Below are 15,982 nucleotides of genomic sequence, written 5' to 3'. Positions count from 1 at the left end.
CACCCACAATACTCTTTGATTCCCATATCAATCAATAATCTAATTCACAAACTTTGGAAAGAAAATCTCTACACTTTCATCAGAAATGGGAGTCTCCTTATTTTTGACTGTTTGAGTTTGAGTCTCTCCTAGAAGGGGAAACATCCTCTCAACATCCATTCTGTTAAGTCTCCCCAGGACCAAAACTGCACAAAGTACTGGTCTCACCAATACCCTAGCAAAACACCCCTACTTTTATATTCCCGTTGCAATTAACAACATTCCATTTGTCTTTGAATCACTTGCTGCACCTGCATACTAACTTTTAGTTATTCATGTATCAGAACACCCACATTTTTGCACCACTGAGTTCTGCAATCTCTGCCCATTTAACAAAAAATGTTGCTTTTCTATTCTTCCTGTCGAAGTGGACAAGTTCACACTTTAACACATTACACTACATTTGCCAAGTTTTCGCTCAACTCACTTAACCTATCTATATTCCATGGAACGCTCCTTATGTCCTCTTCACAAACTTACTTTCCCACCCATCTTGTATCATCAGCAAAATTTACCAACCATACATTTAATCCCATCATCCAGGGCATGATGTAGATTTCAAACTGTTGATGGCCCAAGTGGTCCCTGTGACACTCCATTCATTACATCTTGCTAACTCAAAAAATTTTTCAAGTGCTCTTCCCCTGGCGACTGTAATGATTTTAAGTTCCTTGCCTATCTGATTCACCCAATCTATATGTAGATCAAATAACCCATGACAATCGCTATACCTTTCTCCTAATTTTGTATTAGAACTGCTAGATATTAGTTAAAATGTTGTCTTCCTGTTCCCCTTTAACTTATGGGCCTTTGTTAGTATGGTTTATCTCAGAACCGCTGTGAATGTTGTTTTCTACTCTACTTGCACCTTGATTGTGAATTTGCTAGCTCTCCTAAAGACTGATGGTATTTTGTTTACTTATTCTTTTCCTCCAATTCCACCTTCAATGATACTGATTAAAAATTTAACTCAATAGCCGAAACCCGAATCCAAGTTAGCAGCATAAATTTCCCAGCCTGTAATATGTTCTCTCCTCCTCTGTGCACACACCCAACAGCCCCAGAAAATGTAACATTTTCACATTTGAGTTAAAGAAAGCCATTTTCTTGCATAAAATAAAATGAGGGAGAGCTCTTTTTTCCCCTATTAAACAATACACATTGCAGTGGTTGGAGGGGAAAGAGGTATAACATTGAAGCTTTTCTTTTTTCACTCACCATGATAGGTGTAAGAAAGCCAAAATTCAAAGGAAGAAACTAATTGGTTGAGACATTGCCCTGGAGGCCCATAACCCATTTTTTGAATTAAACAAAAGCATGGGGGAAAATAACAATTCCTGGTGCATTCTCCATGCAACCTTTTCTCATGTGGTATAAACCGTTGCTGCTTTTGAAATTTGGTGTTCTTGCATCAATCCTGATGAGTGCAAGACAAAAAGCTGCAACAACATTCTCTTCTTCCAGCAATACTCAAAACCACGTTTTCTTTTTAATAATGATGAAACATGACCTAGAGTTTAAAATCTCTTACTTCACTAGTAGGTTTACTATTATACAAATCGATTCTTGAACTCTACAAATCAAGATATTTTTAGTACTCTACCGCAAGGCATTCTGCTGCTTACACCTGACCTCTTGGACATAAGCAAGCAGTAGTTATAAACTGATGCCAGCTATCATAAATGCTGAACATGTAACAGGATACGTGTATAGTTCCATGTATCTTGATTTTGCCATGCTCTGTCTGGTGTAAACCTGTTGAATGCCAGCTCGAAGGTCATCCCATATCTGATCCAGGCCTATCTGCTTAAGCCCATGGGGGTTTTGGCTCTTGTTTGATGACATTTTCTGGTTTCCTTAAAGTTTTCTACAGCAAAGTTCACAGGTAATCAAGCTATGCCTCCATGAGATGCAGCAGTATCGACTTTCAACTTTCTGCTGTAACTGCCAATGAATTTTACTTCCTCCAAAATTGACCAGACGGACTGTACCTCATCCAACCTGTAACAAAAATAAAGGAAATCTAAATGTTTGCAGATTTAGGATTATTACAAAAATACTTTGTCAAACTGCATTTATATTCTTTTAGAAGACAGAATTTTTATACCAGCTTATGATGGCAATATTGTGCATTCAACATCTGAAATTTGTAACATTTTGTGAACCAAACTGATGCCAGCTAGGAATTAGTAACTTGGATATTTTAAAATACAAGCACCATAGCTAACAAGTTAATCTGATCTCAGTTTATAGCAGTAAGGCTTGTTGAGTCCATGCTGTCATCAATCATTGATGCTCTTTGATGACATCATATTAGGTCCCTGCGGTGCTAAAGTAATGCCACATATTAAATACTTAAAATACAATTTTGAACGAATGTATGGCATCAATACAATTGGGAGAATATTTTAAGTAGAACTTCACAAAATCCACACTGCAGCACATTTAATCTTGCTAGTGTTCACAATGGGAATTTGAAGTGGTGTTTAATCATTCAAAAGGATGATTATTACTAAATATAGACACAAATTGCTAGGAAAGTAATAAATGTAAATGAGAAAGAGTGTCACGAGTTGCAAACCACCATGCGATTTGCACAATTCTGCCATTAGCCTCACAAAAACTGGATCGCGCCTTCAGACCAAGAATGACAAGAAATTGCTGCACCTGCACTGTTAAAACTATTTTAACTATTAAATACCAATCCTAGATTTCTATGAAGATGAGACTTAGGTTCCTGCAATGCCATTCAACCGCAGAGGCAAAGAAAGAGAACAATTTAGGTTGTGGAGTCTTATGGTCGCAGGGACTAATTTGTTATTTTGTTCTGTCTCCTCTTTCCTATTCCAGAGTTTCTCTCCCCTTTACAAAGTCTGCTGTTTCTAGATTGTCTAATTTCTCCCACTTCCTTCTCTGTTGTTCCTTTGTGTTCTTAAATCGCATTGGTTAAAATGACGATTGGGCTCCATCGTTCATCAAGTTCCCAGATGTCTCATTGACCTCACCATGTTATCAACTTGCACTTCCCATCAATTTGCACCCCAAAGTGGAGCTGAATAAAAGAAAAACTCCAACTCGTTAAGCATGCTTCTCGGTTCGCCACTCCAGAAAACTCTGGTCTACATAATCTCAAACGTTTCACATTATTCAGAAACAAATGCTCCTTGTGTAGTCTATGGGCTATTCCATTCCAGTCACACAGGTTTTGCTGATCAGATATTTGGATGATGGGAGATCCTATCAACATATCAAATCTAAGTATTCATCTCAGCAGCTCTCGTGGTTAAGAACCTCATCTCATCGAGGGATTAATGCCTCTCTCAGACTTAGTGTGATTGATGTTCTGGCAAGAGCCATGAGGAATTTATTTTAAAAAAATACATCTGAACTAGTTTCACTTAAGTAACTTAGCAAGACATGCTGAGAGCCACTAAACTAGCATTATTATTTTCCAAATTCAAGAAAAAAAAACATCGATTTGTTCACAAGATCAAAAACTATACAACTACCCTTTCATTCATGCATTTTTTATATACAAGACAGTTGATGGTCTTGAAGCAGTGACTCATCCCTATAAAGCGCTATTTAAATCTGCCTTTTATAAACAGAGGAACACTTACATTGTGGAATGCATCATCGTTCAGTAACTAACATATGGTGCAAGGTTGTTTGGTTACAATCCCCATTGCACACTATCATTTCAGTAGAAAATAGGCAGACAGATCAGAGAATGCAAGGTCTGCTTTCAGAGAGGCAATAAATAAACTATTTATTAAAAATCCTAAACGAGATAAAGATGTTAGTTGCATATCAATTGTATGCAGTTGGTGGGTATTAGCTAGGGATTCACTCGGGCTTCTGCAAATACGGACAGACTGAAAATTGAGTTTCCATTTAAGAGATGCATCTGTTTGTAATTTGTACTTCTTACATACAAATGCTTCTAAAAATATGTAAAGATGGGCTGTTTTATCTTTTGCCACTTGGGTTTTGGAAAACAATAAAATACAGTATGTACATATTACATTAAAAGTGGAACACAATCAAGAAGTTTCCACTATCTTTAGTTAAAATAAAATGCATCATGGCACTAATGGGATGAAAACAAAAAAACCCACTTCTGAAATTGGTCACTCTAGATATAAGAAGCAGCCTCGAGGCTGCTCCGCCATTCAATATCATGGCTGATCTTTTCGTGAACTCAGCTCCACTTACCCGCCCGCGCACCATAACCCTTAATTCCTTTACTGTTCAAAAATTTATCTATCCTTGCCTTAAAAACATTCAATGAGGTAGCCTCAACTGCTTCACTGGGCAGGGAACTCCACAGATTCACAACCCTTTGTGTGAAGTTCCTCCTCAACTCAGTCCTAAATCTGCTTCCCCTTATTTTGAGGCCATGCCCCTAGTTCTAGTTTCATCTGCTAGTGGAAACAACTTCCCTGCTTCTATCTTATCTATTCCCTTCATAATCTTATATATTTCTATAAGATCTCCCATCATTCTTCTGAATTTCAATCAGTGTAGCCCCAGTCTACTCAAGTCTCTCTTCATAAGCCAACCCGCTCAACTCCGGAATCAACCAAGTGAATCTCCTCTGCACCCCCTCCAGTGGCATCCTTTCTCAAGTAAGGAGACCAAAACTGTACACAGTACTCCAGGTGTGGCCTCACCAGCACCTTATACAGCTGCAACATAACCTCGCTGTTTTTAAACTCCATCCCTCTAGCAATGAAGGACAAAATTCCATTTGTCCTTCTTAATTACCTGCTGCACCTGCAAACCAACTCCTTGTGATTCTTGAACAAGGACACCCAGGTCCCTCTGCACAGCAGCATGCTGCAATTTTTTACCATTTAAATAAAATAGTCCATTTTGCTGATATTCCTACCAAAATGGATGCCCTCACATTTACCAACATTGTACTCCATCTGCCAGACCCTCGCCCACTCACTTAGACTATCTATATCCCTTTGCAGACTTTCAGCATCAACTGCACACTTTGCTCTTCCACTCATCTTAGTGTCATCTGCGAATTTTGACACACTACGCTTGGTTCCCAACTACAAATCATCTATGTAAATCGTAAATAATTGCGGTCCCAACACTGATCCGAGGCACACCACTAGCCAGCCAGAAAAACACCCATTTACCCCCACTCTTTGCTTTCTGTTAGTTAACCAATCCTCTATCCATGCTAATACATTACCCGTAACACCGTGCACCTTTATCTTATGCAGCAGTTTTTGGTGCGGCACCTTGTCAAATGCCATCTGGAAATCCAGATACACCACATCCACAGGTTCCCCATTGTCCACTGCACATGCAATGTTCTCAAAGAATTCCACCAAATTAGTCAAACATGACCTTCCCTTCATTAACCCATGCTGCGGCATATCAATGGGACAATTTATATCCAGATGTCTCGCTATTTCTTCCTTGATGATAGATTCAAGCATTTTCCCTACTTCAGAAGTTAAGCTAACTGGCCTACAGTTACCCACCTTTTATCTACCTTCTTTTTTAAACTGTGGCATTTAAATAAATAACTATCCAGCACAAGTCTCAGACAATTTCATATTAAACATTGTGAATCAAGCATTGATTCGGTACGCTTTTCAAGAGAAATTCACACAGACAGAAATATATTTTAATGGCAGGAGTCCATCAATATAGTAATTACAACTATTTTAAAAGATAGACTGAAAGAACTAACTTACCAGCCAACATGACTAAAAAAGATCAAGATCCTGTCTGACATACTTCATGCGTTTGTGCATTTTATAAACAGGAGAACATTTCTGAACTTGAATAGAATCCCTACAGTGTCGAAGGAGGTCAATCAGCCCATCACGCCTATGCCAACAACAATCCCACTCATGCCCTATTCCCTTAACCCCACATATTTACCCTACTAGTCCCCCTGACACTCTGGGGCAATTTAGTATAGCTAATCAACCTAACCTGCACATCTTTGGATTTGGAAAGCTTGGAAACTCTTGGAAAGCTTCTGATAAAACTCTATATGATTAAGACATCAAATCAAATCTAGAGAAATTTAGAGTAAGACATGTGAACTAGATAATAATCTATTAAGCATTATTTCCGCTCTAAATGGGTGAAAGCATGAGAAGCAGGTCAGAAGCTGAGTGGAGTCCCTGCATTTTCCAATCTACACTGAATACTTGAATTTGAAATAAAATACTAGTTTGTCAAATTTGTTGATACCACGGTGAGTGATGAAGACAGGGACTACAGCAACAAAAAGGGCCATTTTGCAGCCAAAATTGGAAACCAAATGATAAATTTGCTACACATTAGTCAAAAACCAGTAAAAAAAATACAGTAAGCTGTATTGAACTGGCATTGGGAGACTTACAAAAAGACTTCTAAGCAATGACTGCCTTAACAGTTTTAATACCTGGATAAGTTTACATTTTAAATCAAATGAAAGCAGTGAAAACTTCCCAACTCAGTTTTAATATAGTATAATAGAAAATAGGATTTTTAAACCAGGTTATCTTTGCCACATTAAAAAGGGGGGGGGGGGGGATGATTGGATACTGGAATATTGCATAGTATTTAAATCACAAAACAGGCCATTCAGCCTATCAACAATAATCTGCAATTATTTAGCACCACTGGCATATAAAACCTCTAGAGGCATTTAGTAAGAGCAAAGCCAATAAAAACACTGACACTGAGCCACATAAGAAGATATTGAACAGATGATCAAGTATCCTAGTACAAGTACTTACGGATCCCATTCCCAACAGTCCTAGAACAGCCCCAATGCTATATATTCCTAATTATACCAACTGTCATAACATTTTTGCACATCCCATTCAGGCAAATGAAGGGAAAACAAATGCAACACTGCTAGTGAAAACACGAGTAGGTAACATTTCATCTGCTCATCTTGCTTGGTGACCTCTGGCTCCAACAATAGTTGTTAATACAAGGTAATGCTGGTTAGAAAGCTTCTTAGAATCTCAAAGCATTTCATGGAGATTTTGGAGATATCCCCTTTGAGAGTTGTATACTCTTCTTTTACAAATACGTATCCAAATAGCTTCTAAATAATGTTGTCTGTATCCAAGTAGCCACTTGTCAAGCACATTGTGTTTCACGAATAATTATGTATTTCAAGCAATCCTCAACGTGCGCCTGTTGTTACCAATACACAAAGCAGCAGACACTTCAGTTATGCTCTCAAGAGTTTTGTATAAACTTTCATTAGTTCTCCTCCAAACCTACTCTGTTTCACTAAAGTTCCCCAATTTTCCAGCCTTTCTCCATAAACAGTAATCTCTCATTCTTAGAATCATTCTAACGCCTTCACAGAACCTTTCCACAATTTGAACATTCTTCCTCTGGTCACATCCAAAACCGCACACGCTGGTCCAACTATTGCAAAACCAATATCATCTGTAAATTCTACATCATTTCTTAGTCATGCTTCAATTAGAAACTCAAATTTCTGTTTTCCATTTAGGTAAATATTTTTATTAACAAAAGAGTCAGGTACAAAGAAAGTTATGGAAGCGTGTCACAGGCCGGAACAATCTCAGCGAGGGAATTTTAGAACCAATTTTGGTGTGCATTATGTAGATTATTGGGACAACTTCATGAATGTGCACTGAACTTGAAGCCTCATCCATCGTGAGTATATATTAAGAAATAAAGGTTCAGCTCCCAAATTGACCCAAGCATCAAGTACAGCATGCCTGCAACATTCCAGTGTGAATTCCAGATGGATGAAGCTTCACATTGGGAATGAACACTCATGAAATAGGTACACAACACATTTGGGGCAGCACGGTAACACAGTGGTTAGCACTGCTGCTTCACAGCTCCAGGGACCTGGGTTCGATTCCCGACTTAGGTCACTGTCTGTGTGGAGTTTGCACATTCTCCTCGTGTCTGCGTGGGTTTCCTCCGGGTGCTCCGGTTTCCTCCCACAGTCCAAAGATGTGCGGGTTAGGTTGATTGGCTATGCTAAAATTGCCCCTTAGTGTTCTGAGATGCGTAGGTTAGAGGGATTAGTGGGTAAATGTGTAGGGATAAGGGGGTAGGGCCTGGGTGGGATTGTGGTCGGTGCAGACTCAATGGGCCGAATGGCCTCTTTCTGTACTGTAGGACTCTATGATTCTATGATTTGATTTGTTTCATCTGCTCCTCCCTAACAATTCTACATGATAATAAACTTTGGTCACAACAACTTGCCTTATACCTTGCATCATAAAGGCAGTTATTTTTGTCACAAATCATGAAGACTGAATTAAATTCAAACTAGACATATTATAAATAGTGTTACAATTTAATCAGGTGAACTTCACTCAGAAATTAATGCATCCAAATTATTGAACATGCCTAAGCCCTTTATAGCACATCATTGTGTCCGGTAATTTTGAGCACATTTCATAATGATGTCATAATTAGAAAGACAGAGCACTGGCTCAGCGGTATCGTGAGAAACAGGCTGCGCATAACATTGTTCCCATTTAAGAGTTAAGTTGAAATGCCTACCCAAGATATGGGGTAACGATGAGATATTATCAATCCACTCAGTTCATTGCTGGTTATTTATCAGGTGACATCTATCATACGGCTAATTGCATATATCCTCTGTTACACAGATAATAATTGAAATAAGGCATGTTACAATCTGAGTTAGGTTATGAACTAAGATTGCATGCCAAAATTTACCAAGACTACTTACTACCTTGTGTTGATGAGTATGTAACATGATGTGACAAGAATGACAGTGAGATGGCCTTTATGATGCAAATGACCATGTGGAAGAAAAATTCTGTAAAATACCCAGTCTTGTGAGACAGAGTCAATGGGCCACAGGAGAGTAATAGAAAATATAAACCCAGACAACAAAGTTACAAAGGCATTACTGTTTGCATTAGGAAAAGAGAGGAACTGATATACAATAGCTGAGTACAACAGTGTGGGTGGCACTGCTGCCTCACAGCACCAGGGACTCGGGTTCAATTCCAGCCTCGGGTCACTGTCTGTGTGTGTGGAGTCTGCACGTTCTCCTGTGTCTGCGTGGGTTTCCTCCGGGTGCTCCGGTTTCCTCCAAAGATGTGCAGGTTAGGTGGATTGGCCATGTTAAATTACCCCTTAGTGTCAGGGGGATTAGCAAGGGTGGGGTTACGAGGACAGGGCCTGGGTGGAATTGTGGTCGTTGCAGGCTCGATCGGCCAAATGGCCTCCTTCTGCACTGCAGAGATTCTAGATTCTATGAATACCAATGTAAACATCATTAGGAACTACTGGTGAGCTAGCTTCAGAAATAATATCATTTACAGTAATGAGAACAGAATTAATGGCCCTTGAAGCTGTCCAGAAAGATCTCGCAATCTGTGTGACATGGTTTTCCCCTTTCCCATGGCAGTTTAAATCTACAAAGGCCTCATTCAGCAAGAGGTAACTTTTTCAAGTATTTATTTCTACATTGAGACTAACTGAATAGTGGAAGTTCTCAATTCATTGACTTCCATTGATTGCCTGTTGGTTTCCACGTTATGGTTGCTGTCAGTTTCACAGGTGTAATGACTGCGAATGCCGGGCTTTGCTGCCATTATCACTGTAAAATCTAGACTAAACCCCTTTCCATTTGTCATCGTAAAATCTTCTATGATTGAGGAAAAAGAGGGGTAGGGCTACAATGATAGGGGATCAATTGCAAGAGGAACAGCTAGGCACTTCTATGGCCACAGACACAATTCCAGGATGATATGTTGCCTCCCTGGTGCTAGGGTCCAGGGTGTGTCAGAGAAGCTGCAGAACATTTTGGAGGGGGAGGGCGAAGAGCCAGCAGTCATGGCACACATTGGTACCAATCACATAAGGAACGAGGTCTTGAAAGCTGAATACAGGGAGTTAGCTGATAAATTAAGAAGCAGGACCTCTAAGGTAGTAACACTTCATTTTCAATTAACAGCTTACTCCAATTTAGGGTCGCAGAAAGTAAGGGCCTATCCCGACTGAAACTGGGCAGGATACGTCCAGTACAGCACACACTCACTGAGGGGCAATTCACTGTTGCCAATCCACCTAACCTAAGGTAATAATCTCAAGATTATTCCCCATGCCATATGCTAGTGAGACCAGAAATAGGTGGATAGATCAAATGAATGTATGGCTACAGAGGTGGGTATAGGAGGATGCGTTTCATATTCCTGAGGCATTGGGACAGGTTCTGGAGGAAAGCAGGACCTGTACAAACCAATTAAGCAATATCCTTGCAGGGGTGCTTGTTAGTGCCGTTGGGCTTGTTAGTGTTGTGTAGTGCTTTTTAAACTAAAGGGGTTGGGTACCTGACCAGGGAGTTAAAGATGGAAAACGGGTTAAAAATAAGAGGCAGAAAAAGTGAAAACAAGAGGAAGAGATGGGAGTAAATGGCAAAAAACAGTGGCTCTATTGTCCCAAGAGATGGGCTTAGTATAAGAAGTGATAGAAAAACAAAACTAAGAGTTCTGTATCTTAATGCGCATAGCATGAAAACAAGATAAATGAACTGACAGCACAAATAGAGTAAAATGGGTAGGATCTGATGGCCATTACTGAGACACGTTTGATCAAAGTTAGGAAATAAACTGTCAGAGTTATTCGACTTTTAGGAAAGACAGATGAAAGGAAAAGGCAGTGGGGTAGCTCTACTAATAAGAGAGGAAATAAGTACAGTCCTGAGGGACGATCTATGTCAGGGGATAGTGACAAATGGGTGAAAGTGACAAATACCAAGGGAAGGGAGTGATATAGTTATTGTATAGGCCCCCAAAACGTAGCCACACCGTAGGAGTTAAAATCAAGAAATAACAAATGCATGTAAAAAATAAGGCACTGCATTAATCATGGGTGACTTTAATTGAGCTAATCAAATTGGAAATGGCAGCCAAAAAAATCAATTCATAGGGTGCACTGAGAATGGTTTCTTGCAGCTATTACGAATCCCACTGATGTTACTTGCGAGAGAATCCCAAAAGCTCTAAGAATAACTTGACACGCTGGTACTTAGTGATGTATATTTGTTTGAAATAATGAGATTAACACTGTACATCCTAGTGAGGAATCAATCCAGTGGCTGTGTAAACAATTAATAGAGTTATTAAATGTTATACATTGATTTACACTATGACAGTTAAGTATAATAACTAAACAGTTTTATCTGAAATCATTTCTTGTTCCCAAAATGTCAGACTATGTCAGGCTCCTATGTGTGGACTGCAGCTCAGCCTACAATATCATTATTCCTACGAAACTCATCTCCAAACTCCATCGCCTGGGGCTCAGCACCTCCCTCTACGAGTGGATCCTGAAATTCCTGACGCACTGGTGCCCCACAAAGCGGTGTTCTCAGCCCCCTACTATAATCCTTGTACACCTATGACTGAGTGGCCAAATGCTCCTCCAACTCGAGTTTCAAGTTTGCTGATGACACCACCATAGTGGGATGGATCTCAAACAATTATGAGATGGAGTACAGGAAAGAGATAGAGAATCTGGTGAACTGGTGCTAAAACAATAATCTCTCCCTCAATGTCAACAAAAAGATTTGGTCATCGACTTCAGGAAGCGTAGCAGAGGACATGCCCGTCTACATCAACGGGAAGAGCTTCATGTTTTTAGGTGTCCACATCATCAACAACCTGTCCTGGTCCCTCCATGCCGACGCTATTAAGAAAGCCCACCAATGCCTCTATTTTCTCAGAAGACTACGGAAATTTGGCATTTCTGCTACGACTCTCACCGACATTTACAGATGCACCATAGAATGCATTATTTCTGGTTGTATCACAGCTTGGTATGGCTCCTGCTCTGCCCAAGATGCAAGAAACTATAAAAGGTCGTGAATGTAGCCCAATCCATCATGCAAACCAGCCTCCCATCCATTGACTCTGTCTACACTTCCTGCTGCCTTGGAAAAGCAGCCAGCATAATTCAGGACCCCACACATCCCGGACATTCTCTCTTCCACCTTCTTCCTTCGGGAAAAAGATACAAAAGTCTGAGGTCATGTACCATTCAACTCAAGAACAGCTTCTTCCCTGCTGCCAGACTTTTGAATGGACCTACCTCGCATTAAGTTGATCTTTCTCTACACCCTAGCTATGGCTGTAACACCAGCTTCTGCACTCTCTCCTTTCCTACTCTATGAACGGTATGCTTTGTCTGTATAGCATGCAAGAAACAATACTTTTCACTGTATACCAATACCTGTGACAATAATAAATCAAATCAAAAACCTACGATGGAAAACCAAAGAAGTTAAGTAGGGTAGTAAGTTGAAAACAGAAACATTTAAGATGGCAAAGGTTAGCAGTAGGGCAGAAGAGTGGAATAGATTCAGAGTGCAGCAAATATGGATTAATAAAATTATCGGGAAGGACAAAATAAACCATGAGGACAAACTAGCGAGAAACAAAACAAAAGACAATTAAGAGTTTTTTAAAATACATTAAAAAGAATTAAAAGAAAGCAACGGCCCCTTGGAGGATGAAACCGAGTTAGTAATTATGAGGAACAAGGAAATACAGTAAGAAGCCTCACAACACCAGGTTAAAGGCCAATAGGTTTATTTGGTAGCACAAGCCACTAGCTTTCAGAGCACTGCTCCTTCATCAGGTAAGTGGCAGTTCTGTTCACAAACAGGGCATATAAAGACACAAACTCAATTTACAAAATAATAGTTGGAATGCAAGTCGTTACAGGTAATCAAGTCTTAAAGATACAGACAATGTGAGTGGAGAGAGGGTTAAGCACAGGTTAAAGAGATGTGTATTGTCTCCAGCCGGGACAGTTAGTGAGATTTTACAAGCTCAGGCAAGTCGTGGGGGTTACAGATAGTGTGACATGAACCCAAGATCCCGGTTGAGGCCGTCCTCACGTGTGCGGAACTTGGCTATCAGTCTCTGCTCAGCAACTCTGCGTTGTCGTGTGTCATGAATGCCGCCTTGGAAAATGGTTACCCGAAGATCAGAGGCCGAATGCCCATGACTACCGAATAAGCCTGTCGGACTTTAACCTGGTGTTGTGAGACTTCTTACTGTGTTTACCCCAGTCCAATGCCGACATCTCCACATCATGAACAAGGAAATGACAGGGGAGTTAAATAGATATTTTGCATCGGTCTTTACTGTAGAGAGTGCTACAAGCATCCCAGAAATAGTTAAAAAAATAAAGGGGAGGAATTAAATACAGTCACCAACAGTCACCAACACCAGAGAATTAGTTTTAGGCAAACTATCGCTCTGAAAAAGGCTCACCCCGACTTGAAACACTGGCTCTATTTTCTCTCCACAGATGCTGTCAGACCTGATGAGATTTTCCAGCATTTTCTATTTTTGTCTCTCATGGGGTTCAAGGCTGACAAATCCCCTGGACCTGATGGTTTGCACCCCGGAATCTTAAAAGGAAGTTGCTACAGAGATTGTGGATACATCAGTAGTCATTTTCCAAAAATTCATGGACTCTGGATCTGTGCCAAAGGATTGCAATATCAGTGTGATGCCCTTGTTCAAAAAGGAAAGGTGACAAAATGCAGGAAACTATAGGCCAGTTAGTCTAACTTCAGTTATTGGAAAAATACTAGAATCAATGAAAGGAGAGAGTAGTAGTGCATTCGAAAGTTAATCTGACCAAACAGAGTATGCATGATTTCATGAAGGGAAATCATGTCTGACAAATTTACTCGAATTCTTTGAGGAGGTATCAGGCAGAGTGGATGGATTATATATCTGGATTTTCAAAATGCATTTGAGAAGGTATCACACAAAAGGCTACTACACAAGATAGGAGCTGGTGATGTCTGGCATTCAGCTCTTTTGTCCATGTTTAAACCAAAGTTGTAATAAGGTCAGGAACAGAGTGACCCTGGCAGAACCCATACTGAGCTTCCGTGAGCAGGTTATTGCCGAGTAAGTAACACTTGATAGCACTACTGATGATCCCTTCCATCACTTTTCTGATGATCAAGAGACTAATGGGATGGTAATTGGTCAGATTTGATTTGTCCTGTTTCTTGTGTCCAGTAAGAAGTCTCACAACACCAGGTTAAAGTCCAACAGGTTTATTTGGTAGCAAATACCATAAGCTTTCGGAGCACAGCTCCTTCGTCAGATGGAGTGAATATCTGTTCTCCAACAGTGCACAAACACAGAAATCAAGTTACAGAATACTAATTAGAATGCAAATCTCTACAGCCAGCCAGGTCTTAAAGGTACAGATAATGTGGGTGGAGGGAGCATTCAACACAGGTTAAAGAGATGTGTATTGTCTCCAGACAGAACAGCTAGTGAGATTCTACAAGCCCAGGAGGCAAGCTGTGGGGGTTACTGATAATGTGACATAAATCCAACATCCCGGTTTAGGCCGTCCTCATGTGTGCGGAACTTGGCTCTCAGTTTCTGCTCAGCGAATCTGCGCTGTCGTGTGTCGTGAAGGCCGCCTTGGAGAACGCTTACCTGAAGATCCAAGGCTGAATGCCCGTGACTGCTGAAGTGCTCCCCCACAGGAAGAGAACAGTTTTGCCTGGTGATTGTCGAGCGGTGTTCATTCATACGTTGTCGTAGCGTCTGCATGGTTTCCCCAATGTACCATGCCTCGGGACATCCTTTCCTGCAGCGTATCAGGTAGACAACGTTGGCCGAGTTGCAAGAGTAGGTACCGTGTACCTGGTAGATGGCGTTCTCACGTGAGATGATGGCATCCGTGTCGATGATCCGGCATGTCTTGCAGAGGCTGCTGTGGCAGGGTTGTGTGGTGTCGTGGTCACTTTTCTCCTGAAGGCTGGGTAGTTTGCTGCGGACAATGGTCTGTTTGAGGTTGCGTGGTTGTTTGAAGGCAAGAAGTGGGGGTGTGGGGATGGCCTTGGCGAGATGTTCGCCTTCATCATTGACATGTTGAAGGCTCCGGAGGAGATGCCGTAGCTTCTCCGCTCTGGGGAAGTACTGGACGACGAAGGGTACTCTGTCCACCGTGTCCCATGTTTGTCTTCTGAGGTCGGTGCGGAATCGGTTGCATTCTTGGACACACGCATCTCCATTAAGGACGGTCACCTCAGCACCTCACCGTACCGCAAGCCCACGGATAACCTCATGATGCTCCACTTCTCCAGCTTCCACCCTAAACACGTAAAAGAAGCCATCCCCTATGGACAAGCCCTCCGAATACACAGGATCTGCTTGGATGAGGAGGATCGCAACAGACACCTCCAGACGCTGAAAGATGCCCTCATAAGAACAGGATATGGCGCTAGACTCATCGATCAACAGTTCTGACGCGCCACAGCGAAAAACCGTACCGACCTCCTCAGAAGACAAACACGGGACACGGTGGACAGAGTACCCTTCGTCGTCCAGTACTTCCCCGGAGCGGAGAAGCTACGGCATCTCCTCCGGAGCCTTCAACATGTCATTGATGAAGACGAACATCTCGCCAAGGCCATCCCCACACCCCCACTTCTTGCCTTCAAACAACCACGCAACCTCAAACAGACCATTGTCCGCAGCAAACTACCCAGCCTTCAGGAGAACAGTGACCACGACACCACACAACCCTGCCACAGCAGCCTCTGCAAGACGTGCCGGATCATCGACACGGATGCCATCATCTCACGTGAGAACGCCATCTACCAGGTACACGGTACCTACTCTTGCAACTCGGCCAACGTTGTCTACCTGATACGCTGCAGGAAAGGATGTCCCGAGGCATGGTACATTGGGGAAACCATGCAGACGCTACAACAACGGATGAATGAACACCGCTCGACAATCACCAGGCAAAACTGTTCTCTTCCTGTGGGGGAGCACTTCAGCAGTCACGGGCATTCAGCCTTGGATCTTCAGGTAAGCGTTCTCCAAGGCGGCCTTCACGACACACGACAGCGCAGAGTCGCTGAGCAGAAACTGAGAGCCAAGTTCCGCAC

The 15,982-nt window shown here is 41.5% G+C and overlaps 1 protein-coding gene across 2 annotated transcripts in view; it reads right to left on the bottom strand.

Moving 5' to 3' along the window:
• Positions 1 to 15,982, bottom strand: part of cul1b (cullin 1b) — a 110,037-nt gene that overhangs the window by 73,235 nt on the left and 20,820 nt on the right. For both annotated transcript variants that reach the window (XM_078236561.1, XM_078236570.1), the window contains one exon: positions 1,745 to 2,040. In XM_078236561.1, coding sequence (XP_078092687.1) covers positions 1,745 to 1,884 — 140 coding nt within the window. In that variant the 5' untranslated portion in view covers positions 1,885 to 2,040. The remainder of the gene's footprint in view (positions 1 to 1,744; positions 2,041 to 15,982) is intronic.

Source organism: Mustelus asterias, chromosome 2 (genome assembly GCF_964213995.1).
Source record: "Mustelus asterias chromosome 2, sMusAst1.hap1.1, whole genome shotgun sequence".
NCBI lineage: Eukaryota > Metazoa > Chordata > Chondrichthyes > Carcharhiniformes > Triakidae > Mustelus > Mustelus asterias.
The sequence above is the reverse complement of the archived record's forward strand: the minus strand, read 5'-3'. Positions and strand labels throughout refer to the sequence as shown.